The 15,061-nt window shown below is 40.5% G+C and overlaps 1 protein-coding gene across 1 annotated transcript; it reads right to left on the bottom strand.

The window, feature by feature from the left end:
• Positions 1–719: 719 nt before the first annotated feature.
• Positions 720–14,604, bottom strand: impdh2 (IMP (inosine 5'-monophosphate) dehydrogenase 2). The gene is made up of 14 exons (XM_061057257.1): positions 14,136–14,604; positions 11,274–11,322; positions 9,697–9,798; positions 9,537–9,611; positions 8,908–9,114; positions 8,057–8,144; positions 7,701–7,900; positions 6,999–7,089; positions 6,717–6,812; positions 3,183–3,326; positions 2,683–2,827; positions 1,878–2,021; positions 1,341–1,424; positions 720–1,074 (listed from the first exon to the last, which is right to left on the bottom strand). Exons 1-14 carry the CDS (start codon positions 14,231–14,233, stop codon positions 1,053–1,055), a joined length of 1,545 nt encoding a protein of 514 aa, XP_060913240.1. The 5' UTR covers positions 14,234–14,604; the 3' UTR covers positions 720–1,052.
• Positions 14,605–15,061: the final 457 nt, after the last annotated feature.

The following is a 15,061-nucleotide window of genomic DNA, read 5'->3' as shown; positions in this document are numbered from 1 at the left end:
CCGGTGATTTAGGCGGAGCACCTGATCCTCCCTGTGGACCTCCAGCAGGCAGGAGGTGAGGGGGCTGCAGGTGGAGGGAAGGTGGCTGCTTGTTCTCTGATGGAGGAAGTGTGAAGGAACCGCTCCCACGCTTTGTCCTTGAATGTTCTTCAGTAATGAGCAGTTCAGCAGTAATGCAACAATAAAGGCTGGAATAAAAGCCTCACTGATTTACTTTGTATTAACCTCTTTTTTATTTATTTTTTTAAGAACTGCATTCTATTAAAACATTTTTTAGTTTGGTTGTACCTGAGGAAATTATCAAATTGCAAACTGTTAACATCACTTTCATGTTTTACATTTTACTATTCCCACACAATCTGTTTTTTTTATTTGTTTAGCAGGAGTCCTTGTTTTCTAATATTTTCAAACAGGAAACTGATAAACATTTAAAAAATAAAGCTAAAAATCTGTCTACAGCCAAGCGAACAATTTATCAAAGTTAGAGATTGGGTGTTGCAGGTTTATTTTGGGGTTTTTGCCTTTCTTTGAGAGACAGGACAGTGGATAGTCAGAAATCAGGGAGATATGGCGGAATGACATGCGGGAAAGGAGCCACAGTTTGGATGTAGATAACAGTAGATAATATAACAACCTGCTCTTTTTTAAGGTGTCTTCTTGAGATATCCTTTTTTATGACTTGGTGCTACACAAACAAAGATTGAATAACTTACAACAGCTCATGGAAAAAACATAGGCTTTATTATTGGACTTTTCTTTTTGCCTAAAAACAGACAGACATATTTATGACAACATGAAAGCCATTGGAGGACTCAATCACTCGTGCACTGATTGATAAATGCTTAGTTCCCTTTCTACACGCACAAACAGTGACACTAACAAAGACGATGCATAGATGACGCTGGAAGGAAGACCGATGGATCCTTGGAAGAGCAAAGTGTGTGTGTGTGTGTGTTTATTTTGAAAGACTAACTTGAGGGTCTCGTAGTGTGTTTGCATAATGTGTAAGTTGGAAGGATTCTCCATCTGTAGGCTGAATGGCTGACTTCCTCTCAAAACAGACGCTTCTCATAACTGTGGAAAAAAGAAGAGTAAAACAGATCACACACAGTGATCAGTGACAGTCCCTGAGGTTTCCTGTTGAGACAGACTGGAGGGGTGAAGAGGAAGCTTAACTGAAGGTTTGTGTGGTTATGGGCGGGAACTAACAACTTTTAAGACAATTGAATAGAAAACTGAACAAAATGACAATATTGTATCGACTGGATCTGTATAGAAAAACACCACATTGTATTTCTGTGTATGTGTGTGTGTGTGTGTGTACACATGTACGTTTGTACCTGTGCAGGCTGTGGACTCCACCCTCTACCTGTGCTGATGCAGTTCTCTTCTCAAATTTCAGATCTCCAGAGTACATCATGGCTCTACAAGAGGAAAGGAAAGGTTATTAAATGATAAATGGACTTGAACTTCTGTAGTGCTTTTCTCGTCTTCTGACTACTCAAAGCACTTTGACACTGCCCCTTTTTTCAATGATTTATACAAAACACGCTGAAATTACTATACAGACAAAAAAACAAACATAATTTGCACAAGATAACCACTATGTGTGACCACTATGTCTCGAAACCTTGAGGAACCTAGCTCACAATGACAAAGTCATTTTTATGTTTTTGACACCAGTAATCAATCAATGCTTTCATAATATATAAAAAATGTTGTTTGAATTATCAACGCTTTTATTCTGAAGGCCTGAGAGATGTAACGCACCAAACGAATCACCTTACTTATGAATGTTATTGCATGTATTTCCATAACACTAATATTTGTGTGTTACAGACTCCTTATGGATCTGAGAGTCCTCTCTGGGTTTTTACCTGAGCTGTGTGAGACTCTTGGATCCGATATCCTGGCAGGAGTGTTGAGTACCAGCCAGCAGGTAGGGAACAAACTTGTGGATGGAGCCTTTGTCCTGCACTGCTCCAGAAACACCCTGTGCAACTTTAATCTTGTCACTCTCACTGTGAGGAGACAGGAGGGAAAAAAAGTTAAGACATGTTATGCCATTAATGCCATAATAACTCTCATTACTATATAAATCTAAAGACACTGTACAACCTGAGTACTGCCACCTTGTGGCTGAAGTTTTTTCCATAATGGGAATACATTCTAAGAGTTCTTCCTCTTCAAAATTCTTGGATTTGCACATTTATACCAACATTAAAATCTAACATTTTTTTAGGTATTAAAAATATCTACCACTCTGTTGTTATTCTTTATCACTACTACAGGCTACAAAAAACTAGCAATATTTTTTATGTATAGACCTATAGAAGGGGGTGAGAGTAGACAATTTTACCGTAAAATCCGGAATATAAGTCGCACCGGTATATAAGACGAACCCTGTTTTGAAGGTCTCTTAGAGAAAAAAAAAAGTTTAAACTGCCTTCCTGCATGATGATTTATATTGTGTTCAGCGATGTCTACAACGTGCAGTTTGTATAAGACGCAGCCAACTTTTAAGACAAAAAAATAGGTATTAAAAGTTCGTCTTGTACACCGGATTTTACGTTAAGTTTTTCTTTCCTTTCTCTTTAAGGTTGTCGCTGACTTTCAAAGGGAGGCACCTGTACTTTTACTGTCAACTCTGATCAGTATGAACGATTTGTTGTGTTTGTGTACCTGAAGTATCTGGTCTGTGAGCCCAGGTTTTTGTCCATAGCGTCCAGGGAGCCCATGCCACGGTATTTCTTCAGCCTGATGCCGTCAGAGAAAAAATATTCACCAGGAGCTTCACTGGTGGCCGCCAGCAGGGAGCCCATCATCACTGAACACAGAGAGGAAGAGATGTTGATGTGGGTCAATAAAACTTAAACAATGCAGATCAATGAAAACTTTTAATGCTGTACAGGAGGAGTGAGGAGAGGGGAACAATCTGTCCTCTTTCTTACTTTCAGTGGGATAAAAGTTTCACAAGGAGGGTAGAATAAAACAACCATAACTAATGTGCTACAATTATAGATATAAAATTCTGTAACGTGGACTTGAGAAACACATGAAAGATGGCCGCACCCTCTTGTTGTTAAACCTGAATTTATAAATGTTTTGGTTAATTTATCTAAATATTTTAAATAGTAATTCAACTCTTGCACACTGACTCTAAAACAGCCACCAGTCCATACCTGTGGATGCCCCTAGTGCCAGAGCTTTGGCGATGTGCCCGACAGTCTGGATGCCACCATCAGCGATGACCGGCACCCCGAAACGCCTGGCGTACTCCGACACCTTATATACAGCTGTGGCCTGAGGCCTGCCGCATGCCAGCACTGAGCAGAAGAAGAAGAAGAAGAGAGACGGAGCAGGATTAAATGATGTGAAGTTGGTCAACTTTAAGACATTTCTATTCTCATGATCACTGCTGGTAAATACTCTAAAGCATTACTGGACCTACAATGATAGTCTGCAAAATGCTCACACAGCACAAAGCTTAATTTTCATGTTGGAAAGTGGGATGAGATGCAGTCTTCTTCATTTTTAGCAGAGTATTCTATTTTATTTGATTGAATTTGGCAAGCTTTTGATGCCAGTTTATCAGAGTTCTGCTTGGCATCCCGTGTGGAAAAACTCAGAGACTCTAGTGGTGTTAAATAAAATTCAAATAAAGGATCAAACACAGTGGATTAGAAGACAAGCTGGGAACACGACTGAATGTGAAACGTGAGAGAATAAGGAAGTTAAACTTGTCACATCAGCAGATTAATATCACACCACAGTACGACTCCATCTTACGTAAACGTTTGAAATCTTTGTCTACTCAAACACTGTCTGCTCCTCAATTGATTTTAATCACATCTCTAACATCTTTACCAGTAATCTTCCACACCATCATGTACTACACACTGAAACTTAAATGTACACAGGGCCAACAAAGAAACATTTCCCAATTCCTTTTTTTACTTCTGAGGTGCTTCTGCTTCCTTTGAGCTCGGGGCTGCCCGGTACTTACCAAACTAAGAATCCAAGTGATCCTCCTACCCATAACATACCTGAGAGCAGTGGTGCTCAAACTATTTGAATCATGAGCTGTTGTGGACCAATAATAAAAAATGATTGTTCGCAAGTAATCGATTCTCATGACATTTATAAATCCAAGAAATATTTATAGTATAAAGTTTATGGCCTAATTTCTGGGTAGAACTTAAAAAAAAAAAAAAGACAGGGCTGGCAGCAGTCACACACACACACAGCACCACGCAGTCTGTGGGGTGTCGCATATTCAGGAGCGGCCCATGTCAGCACCATGAGGCGCGTGCAGGAGCCGTCACACAGGCAGGAGGCTGTTTTAGACTTGCAGTGTGCTAACAGCTCAATAAAACAAATCATATCACTGGTACAGGTACTGTAGTAGAACACCTGACACCCAGTCCAGAATATGTTACTTAATTCTTAAAATACATATTTTTCTTCTTCTCCACAACCTACTAGCGACCGCCAGAAATTCTCTCGCGACCCCCATGGGGGTCCAGACACTGAGGTTGAGAATCGCTGCCTTACAGGTATTAAAAGATTTAAATACAATGAATGATAGACCATTGTATCTATAATGAGGATTTTAGCATCTTGCAAAGGTCTGCTACTTTTGCTTACTTTGGACTAACATCTTTTAATGATATAGAGTGTAAGTCAAGATATTCAAGCTACAAATCATGCTCATGTTTTACAAAGCTGTACATGTCCCATCTTACAGACGCATATGCACAATGCAGATTTTTTAAATCAAATAAAGACAAAGGATTAAAGACACCTAATTGCTTCTGTCTGCTTATCTCGCATGGTAAATAAAAAAATAAAAAAATTAAGAAGCCTCCACCGTTGGGAAAACTATCAAGGTTTTCCTGACACAACTTTTTTTCTCGCACCTCAGCAAAGTGAACAGAAAATACTTTTCTGCTAACTTTAGATGTGCAGTTCTCAACTCAATTCCTGCTCCACAAACACACTGTCATATCAAAGAGAAGACCCCTCTGGTGCAGTGAAAGCTCAGTACAGAGTAATACTCAACATTAGACTAAACCTTTTAACATTATGGAGGGAGCCAGACGCATTCGACTTCATTTAGAAACAAACATCATGTTTTGACTAACTACTACTACTGCTTTTTATTCAAAGATTAATATCATCAGAAATAAAAAGCACTGCGGCTGCCAGCAGCATGTCTAAGCCAATCTGCTGTGTGCTCCTTTCAACACTGTGTGTTAGGAATAATGACAGATGTGGTCTTTATTTCACACGATGGTGAGGAATGGTGGGGCCATGATTAACAATCCTGGTACTGTAGCAGCACACAGAGGGTCTACACTTAAACCAGACACCATCTGACCAATAGGCAACTAAAGGACACGAGTGGACAGTGTCTCAGCCTGTTGACATCATCAGGATCAGAGACCACAGGGTCAGTAAAGTGGGTGGAGGAAGAGCAACATTCAATCAGTATGATTGATAGATTAGTGAGGACACAGGATCAAGCAAAAAAACCCAAATCCCCAAAACCCCCCCAAGGCCAGTTCCCAACACAGACAAAAAGAATCCTTCTACCACTACCTCTGCTTCTTCTACTGATGCAAAGCCGTTAACCAATCAGTGCAGCAGGCTGTGAAGTGGGAGGAGGCGGGCACACTCTAACAGCTGAGCCTATCAGAATCCAATGCAGGCCAAAGTTTTGGGGAAACTTACTGGAGTATCCTGTAACAGTGGTTGGGGTTTTGGGGCTGTGGAGCTTTATTGCTGGTGGTACACTGAGTGGAGCTGGACATGGACACACACACGCGTACACACAAACACACCCCATTCAAATGCAAGGTCAGGAGACAGTGGAGAGGTTTTAAGAGAATAAAGGGTAGACAACAAGATGAAGATGACAAAAAGTTAAAAAAATTAATAAATGAAGAAAAGAGTAAACCAAAATGATCAAGAACAAAGATATCCAATGATGAAAAAGGGCTTTAACAAGATAAAGAGACCACAAGAAACAGACAAATAATCTACCTTCTACTTCCTAAATATTACACTTTAAACACAGCCTTCTGCATCTGGTTGATTTCACACCGAATACAACTTCCTGGAAACGGAATCCCAAAAACCCTGACAGCATATTTTTTCGAAAACGACCGTTTGTGTTTCCAGATAGCAACTATATCAGATCAGATGGTCATGGTACGCGTTTGAACTTGTTTTCACAGAAAGCACTAAACCCCAACCACCATAACTTTGTGTTTCTAATTTCTGCATGACTTGCAAAGGCAACCAGGCAGGAGCAGCCCGAGCCAGACTTCCCAGAACAAAAATGTCAACACACACTGAAGCAAAGAACCCGTCACACATGTCGGACTAAAATGTCTGACACTCTTTCCACCGGAGCATAATGAAGGGTACTGATTTCCTCAACGCAGAACGACGAACGTGTTAAACCAAAAGATCACTTTTGTGCCATTATCAGGGAAATGTGTTTTTATCTCCAGCATCAGGATCCACCAAGAAAACTTGACATACAGGGTTCTTTCTGCCAATAAGTTATGACTTTTCTTTAAACCATTTTTACTGTCCCTCTTTAATAGTCAGATCAACCAACTATAAAGGAGTCTGCATATTGGCTGACGGCAGCTCTGTGGGCAGAGCCAGGATGGTTGTGCTGTTGAGTTAGCGGGTCAGTTACTCACCTTCCTGTGTGATGCAGATGGAGCCACTGCCCATCCCCACTCTCAGTGCGTCTGCTCCTGCGTCGATCAGGTTCTTAGCCTGAGCTGCAGTCACCACTGCAGCAGACAGGGGGAGACAAAGAGGCTCTTAGAGCTGGAAGATGACAATGTTCTTACAATGTATACGTTTACAAGCCACTGCTACTCATTGAAATGTTATCACAGACATCAAGGAAGATAGGATCAAGAGAAATACCTGGTGTTTATTTTGCATATCTTTCAGATAAACATAAACGTAATTACCGTTCCCTCCGATGACCTGTATGGTTGGATACTTTTCTTTGATGTATTTGATCATGTTGATCTGGTAGATTGAGTTTCCCTGAGAAGAATCCTGGAGGAACAGAGAAAACAATTGGTTTTGGTTACTGTGAATTCAACACTTTACAACGGGGTGTCAGCCTGAACCACAGTTACATTTAGCTAAAAGTAAATCAAATGAAAGCAGAAGTGTCTGCACACTAAATTTTTCTAAAATAAGGAGCCATCCTTCATAGCTTTTTATCAAAGACATGATCTCTCATTTAGACACTCAGTGCAATCATTGTTAACAGTATGCAGACACTGCTTCACTTCCTTAACTTGGATAGATAGTCTGTTTTAAACCAGAATAGAAGAGAGCCCAGTGCTACAGCACCACGTATTCCCAGTTAAGCCATTACAGATAAGTGAAGGAGCTCTCTTCCAAGCTTTTTCTCCACAGCAGATCCAGTACTGATTCCCTCTAATGAAGCTAAAGCCACTTTAAACCAGTTTGTATATTCATTTTAAGGAACAGTCAAATCCCGCCTTTACCTGTAACACATCATCTGAAATGTTTCCTTGTGGAGAAATTAAAGTACACTTGTGCCAAGTCCCCTTTAAAATACAGACTTAATTTTCACTATAGACAACACGGTCCACAACAGTCTCCATCTCTAAGGCTTTTACTCAGGTCCTCCTTACCAATACAACCACATCCACCCCGCTCTGTGCCAGTAGGTCCAGACGGTACTTGTCGTCGTTGTGGGTGCCAATGGCAGCGCCGCACAGCAGCTGTTTGCGGGAATCTTTGGAGGCCAGAGGGAAGTCTCTGTTCTTCTTCAGGTCTGTGCGAGCGATGATCGACACCAGGGAGCCTTCTTCATTCACTATGGGCAGCTTTCCTGCAGAGAGGGAGAGGAGAGGTTAAACATTCCTTCACAGCAGGATCTGGGTTAATCCACTTTCTGTCATCTTTTTTTAACTGAAACCGTCATTTGAATCCTAAAAATAGTTGTTCATAGTATTCATATCTTCTAAAATGAATAAACCCTCCTCGCCTTTCTTGCTCCTCTGGAGGATTTCATTGGCTTCTTTTAGTGTCACTCCAGCAGGGGCGACCACTAGATCCTCTCGCTTTGTCATCACCTGGAAAGATGGCACACACACAGAATTAGATCAACAACACTTCAACACTCAATGCAGGGAAACTTCAGGTATTATCAATAACAAGAGATCTTCAAAAACAACGGCTTTCATCTCATGAAAAATAATAGAAAAAAAGTGTTGGGAGGTTAGGACTAGGGTGGCAAATTTCAGTAATTTTTCTTAAGCAATAGTTGAATACTTTAACATCCATTATTGATTAATCATAAATACTGATTGAGCTACAAAACTCATGTCTTTTTCTCAGTTAGTTTTATTGAAACCATTATAGCAGCACTATAGTTACGAGTCATGTGCACAGTAGTTTTTCAGATTTGCAAAGGTGACGGACGCCCTCTTTTGGTATAAAATGGCATTACATGTGAAGGCTGGTAAAATTGTAAACAAAACAGATTGTTGGTTTAGACATTTTTAACCAGAAATATTCTGAACAGTGATTAATCGATTAATCATTATCATCCATATTTAGAACAAAAGGTAGGTCTGGGAGCATTTTAAACTTAAGCACACACTTATTATTATTGGTTGATGCCACTTCTGTTGAATTTGGTGGGTGTTTTCCAGATATGAAGATAGTGCCCTCCGTTCTCATTTTATGAGGGACAAAAGCACTTACTGTAAAGATCCTCTAAGGAGCTTTCATTTACAAAAATGTGTGACTTTAGAACCTTTTGCATCCATTCTTAACCATACCAGTAATATTAGGAACTTGCATCTGGTTAATGATGGCTTAAAGCAGACCCACCTCGCTCAGTGGCAGGTTATGGTCCTCCTCCTTAAGGAAGTCGATGTCTCTGGAAGAGATGATGCCCACCAGCTTGCCGCCCATTTTGCCGTTATCTGTGATAGGGATACCACAGAAGCCGTGGCGAGCCTTTGCCTGGAAGACGTCTCGGACACACTTGTTTGGACTCATCACCACGGGATCAGTGATGAAGCCCTGCTCATAACGCTGGAAGGGGGGAGGGAAGTAGTCAAAAGGAACACGAGTAAATGAAGGGAAGGGGATTTCAGAGGAAGAGATGGGGATAAGAAAGGGGGAGGTACAGCAAATAGGAGTGTGTAAAGGAATCAATAAAGGAGGGTTTGGACGGAGAACACATGAGCATTTCTTTGCCTACATTCTAAAGAGCAGGGCAAGGGAGGCAGACAGAAACACATCTACATCTTTCAAACTGACAGCAGTGAGCAAAAAAAGGAGAAAAACAAAGACAAATAGCAGCTGATGTGAGATGAAGAGAAATGAAAAACCCTAATAAAAATATAAAAGAGTTGTGATATTTAGAAAACAAACAAGACACAGGATGATTGAGAGAGAAAAAGATAAAGACATGAAGAAAAATTAAAGAAGAGATGAAAATGAGAGTGAACTACCTTGACTTTGCGCACTTCATTTGCCTGAAACTCTGGAGTGCAGTTGTGGTGGATGAAGCCGATGCCACCGGTTAGCTGAGTGGAGACAATACATGAGTGAAAGTCAGGGTGCTAAGAACTCAAATCAAAAGGAAACCATGCCCATTTGTTTCACACTTACTGCCATAGCGATGGCCATGTTGGCCTCTGAAACAGTGTCCATGGGAGAGGACACAAAGGGAGTTTTCATGGTGATTTGTTTGGTTAGAGCTGAAGTCAGGTCCTGGATAAAAGACATCAGAGACACGTTTTACATACTGAGAAACTACTCCTAAGTAACACACAGGCCTAATGATGGACAAAATACAGATGTATGTAATGATATATAATAAATTATGGCAGATTCTCATTTAGTTGCTTCAGTTTCAGCGTACTGGGTTGGTGCGGGCTGTCAAAGAAGAGAGCTAGTGTTATTGTTATAAGTTAATTTATGATTTTTTTTACAGACCCTTTGAAGACCCAAACTAAAAGAATGTGATATAATTGTTGCACCTTGTAGAATTTGTGCTTTTTGAGCGTCATACTGAATATAGCAGCTGTGATTTCAATTTCCCAAGTTTAAAAGCATTTTTGCACATCTTGCATGTCAACTCCAAATCATTGTTTGCCCCCTGCTGTACATTTCCTGTTGAAGCCAGATTTCCTTGAACTTGCATTTCCCCAATCAGCCTCCTCCTCTCTCTGCCCTTATGATTGAGGGAACAATCAAATCTACAAAAAATAAAAATGTCATAACGTTGGCTATAGAGTAGATTTGAAAACATATTTTGTCATGTCTCAGTCAAAGCGCCATCTTTAAAATTAAGTCATTTTAAGATATTTTTGACCTTATATTTTCAAAATCTAATTTCAGACTTTTTAAGGATCTGCAGGGACCCTGTACCACAAGTCCTAAGCTTCATCTATAATATGTATTGTATCAACTAATATTATTTAGCTGCATGGAAGCTCTCCACTTCTCATCTTTGTCTGTTTACACCAGTGGAATATGTTGCATTGTGAAGGTGATATATCCTGCTTGGTATTAACCATGACAAACATATTAGAATTGAGCAAAAAGTCAAATGTGATCATTTATAGTCCACTTTGATTGACAGCTCAAGTCAAAATAAATGAAAATTTGTTACAGGGCAGTCTGACAAGCTCAAAGGCTTTTTACATGCAGATATGTAAAATGACTAATACAATGCTAGTCACAAGGCTATAAGATAAGCCACTGATATCACTATTTTTGTTTTTTGTTGGCAAGTTTTAGGTTAAAGGGCAGAGATGGTCATTTGCTGTACAGACTGTAAGGCCTTAGCTTATAGTTGCTAATGGATAGTAACTGCTGCAGAACAGACAGCCCTGAGTGTGTTTGCTCATTTTGAGTCATCTGGACTTGCATTACTATGACACTACATTTTAGAACTCATTATTATGGGGCACCGGATAGTCTAGTGGTTATGTCCTGGCCCGATATAGACTCTAGTTGTCATCGCAGCGGCTGTAGGTTCCCATCCGACCGAGGCCCATTGCTGCATGCCATGCCGCACTTTCTCCTCTCAACATTTCCTGTCTGTCTTCAGCTTTCCTGTCCATTAAAGGCTAACATTGCCCAAAATAGAACTTTTCTATAGAAAATCTATATGATCCTACAAATTTCAGAGGCAGCCTTGAGATGTGTTTGTGCTGGTAAAAGAGATAATCACAACTCACCACTTGCTCGGCTGTGAAGTCGATGTAGCCCGGCAGAATCAGGAAGTCGCTGCAGATGAGAAAAGAAAGACACCGTTAATTAGCGAGGGATTCTGAGTCCTTACAAGACCTGTCTGATCCAAACACAGATCAGACATTCAAACATTAAGAAACTAGTGGTTTAAATAAATGTATCCAAGAACTGGAACCAACGCCTTAAGATTATTTTCAAGACTTTGCAGGTTTTACTGCACAGGTAAGAGATCTAATACGACAGTTATAAAGTAAAGAGTAAAAATGTGCCCCACAAAACACATCCTGGTAAGTACTTCACATGTCTGGTAAACTGAGAGCATGTTAAAGGGAAAACATTACAGCTCAGTACTTTCTAGTTTAGAAAAATTAAACCAAGAGGGTTCGAGGAAAATAGTGACTTCAAAGACTCTGCGCAGGACATAGCATGGATTTTTCACAGGACTCTTCAGATGGTGGGTGTCCTCATGTTTCAGTTCGAGCACATGTGTGAAACATTTTACCGAGAACATTTGAAATGGAAGGCATGTGGATCATGTGGCATGTGAGTGGTAGTGGGGGGCTTGTGTAGCAATGAGATGATGTGACAAAAGTGACTGTCAGTAAACTCACCATTACTACTATGACTTAATTACACTGTGAATAACTTTCAAACAAATCGATTACATTAAGGGTTGGGGATGGAAAGGGTTTGTTAGAACTGAAATAGCTTATTCTTCAAACGGCACAAAAGAGCTCAACTTGTTAAATAAAGTTACAAGTACAGGGATTAATAAGGTGAAAGTAAGATATCTTCACAGAAGCAGCAAGCAGACTTTTTTATATGTTCATAGACACGCATATAGCAGGCAAGACAACTTCAGAGGACCTAGAAGTCACTAGAAGTAGTAGAACTAGAAACCACACCCCTACACACACAAAGGTTCACTGCCCTCTCACAATGCAGTGTGAATCCATAGAGGCTCATGAGGAGGGAAAAGGAACAGATTGTGCTCATCACAAAGTCTATCCAAATACTATTACTAAGAACGAGATCAAAGTCTGGAGAGTGGTCCCCCTCTCTGGAACAAGCTGTTGATGGTCCATCTCAAGTGTCTCTACCTTTAAAGCTAAACTCAAAACCTACCTATGTGCACATGTGTGTATATGTGTAATTACTCATAGTTAATGATGTTTGCTTTGTGGTGTGTATGATTTATTAATTTCTGTGTCTTATTCATGACCGTGGGAACCATTTAGAATTGTTTTATTCCTGTTTTTAATCTCAATGTAAAACACATTGAACTTTTCTGAAATGAAATGTGCTTAAATTAATTGGATTTGATTAAAAACTTGTAATATGAAAGTATTGTACAGTGAGATCATTTCACCAAGAGAACACAGGATAAGGGACAAACCAACAATATTTAATTTGTCAGTAAACTCTTTCCTCTTTGGATGACATAGAGGCGCTAAATCATTGTAAACACAGTTTTAAATGTTAAGCTAGAGTTTTATATCAGATTTAGAAATGTAAAGTTGTCAACATTAAGTCAGTGCATGGCTGTAGCCTCACTGTGCTTTGTAGTATAAAGCATTAGATACTCTATGAAGCCAGGGTCCACACAGTCCAGCATGACAACACAGGAACATTAAACCAGGAGCTAAATGTGGAACCAGTGTGTGTACTGAAGGAATGTGTTCCCCTCTCCTGTCCACGAGGCTGCTGGTCAGACTACACCATATTTTCACTTTTTTTAATCACCTTCATTATCTACCTGCGTATCCTTGTGGGCTGGTTTAATGGTATTTGAACATTGGGAAATAAACTGTTGGTAAAGTTCAAGCCAGTCTTTATATTTTACTGCAGGCGAATAACAAATCTGTGTGTTTGTTCTTCTTCCAACTGTGATCACTCAGTTAACATAAACACAGGGGGGGGGTCGTTACATGAACTTTGCCCTTAATATCAAACCAAACAGTGTTTACCACACTGACACTTTATTTCAAAAAGTAATTTGCATACTTTGAGCTAAACATAACATTAGAACGCTCTTATTTAAAAGGGCTGTGTTCATTTTTCTGATTCCGATTTTAAACAAAAGGTGGTATTACTTTTGGCCCATGAGGGACACTTCACGGGTTCTAAAGATTAAGTTCAGTCTCTGTGGAATAAGTCAACCTGTCCTCTGTGGATGAGTTCAGCTCGTTTTATGTTCAGTCTGTTTAAAGTGTTTGTGGTTTAACAAATGATTGACGTATTAATTATTCATTTAACTGGCAGTAGCTGTCCCTAACAGCCCCAGAATCAGTTTACTCTCGACTGTTAATGTAGGTTATTACTTCCACTGTCATTTGGACATAAGGACAATTCATGTACCTTCAACTGTTCCTGTCCATAGCAACCATCATAGCAACGCTGGTCATCTTTGGGACATTTTAGCTCATTTTAACTTGTTCCACTGAAAACACATCTAACCTCCACTGTTAGCACACTAAAGGAAATGACAAACTAGCACTTGTTCAAACTCTTTGGCCGGGGTTTGACCTGTTTTGGGGGGGGGGGGGGGGGGGGGGGGGGTCACAGGAGTAGAAGTTATTATGGGCGGCAGTAGCTCAGTGTGTAGGGACTTGGGTTGGGAACCGGAGGGTCGCCGGTTCAAGTCCCAAACCAAATATGGAAGTTGGTCTGGTAGCTGGAGAGGTGCCAGATCACCTCCTGAGCACTGCCGAAATGCCCTTGAGCAAGGCACCAAACCCCCTCCCCACCACCAGCTCCGCCACTCTGACGGAGTCTCCATTAATGCATGTTTGTGTGTGTTGCATGGTTAACAGAGTGTAAAAACAGAAATGAATAAAGTAAATGTTTACTTGTAAGTTAGCCCGTCTCCACCGTTGAACAGCTGCTGTGCGCTCAGCCCGTCTTCTGGGACGTACCCGGTTTGCCCGCTGATCAGGTAGTCCGCCATGACGTCAAGTTACCGCTACAAGTCCTTCAGTCTTTAATAAGAAATCAAGTAGACAACGCTACTAAGGCAACGAGTGAACACACAACACAAACACAGGCCTGGGAAAAGACACCGAGAACTTTCCCTCTCTGACAGAGCACCGTCCAGTCGTCGTCCTGCTCCGCTCGCCTCTGAGCAGCCGGGAAGGTTCCTGTTGGTTAGCTTCCTGTTAGCCGCTAGAAAGCGAGCAGAAATGTCGATAATATGGAATATGTATTGGTGTTTATCTATTCTTTATCAGGCCTCTCTGCCAGTCTGAAATACACGCTCAGTTTCTTTCTATAGCTCCCTCCACACGTGCGTTATTCACATCTGACAGCATTTCCGACATCGACGCACGTCACGTCCGGCCGACCCGCCCCTTTATTATTATGTAAAGAGGGTGCCTTTCATTGTTGGAGTAAAGATTATTCTACTGTCATAACGGAAATAAGAGCCAGCTCGAGTAAACACTCAGGCTGTATTTGTATATTTTAAGTAGCAAACATGTAGTAGTCCATTATTTTAACAGGGTTCTTTAGCTTTGAACACGAATAGATATATCATAAATGAGGTAACATCACCTGTTTTTCAGTTGTTTGGAGTTGAAAAAAAAAACTATTCATGTTATGTGCTGGGCTGTTTGTAAAGAGTATGCTTGATTTGACAGAAGTTACAAATGAAAAACAAAATTCCCATTTGTTCCAAAGATATCCTCTTTTACAGTAGCTTCAAAACTTTACAAAGCCCACAGAGCTGCTTTCCATCAGGAGGAGCCTGCCTGTCCTTCTTTGGAATTACCACTTGAGG

Source organism: Labrus mixtus, chromosome 15 (assembly GCF_963584025.1).
Source record: "Labrus mixtus chromosome 15, fLabMix1.1, whole genome shotgun sequence".
Classification (NCBI taxonomy): domain Eukaryota; kingdom Metazoa; phylum Chordata; class Actinopteri; order Labriformes; family Labridae; genus Labrus; species Labrus mixtus.
Note: the sequence above shows the minus strand (reverse complement) of the source record. Positions and strands in the feature narration are given on the sequence as shown.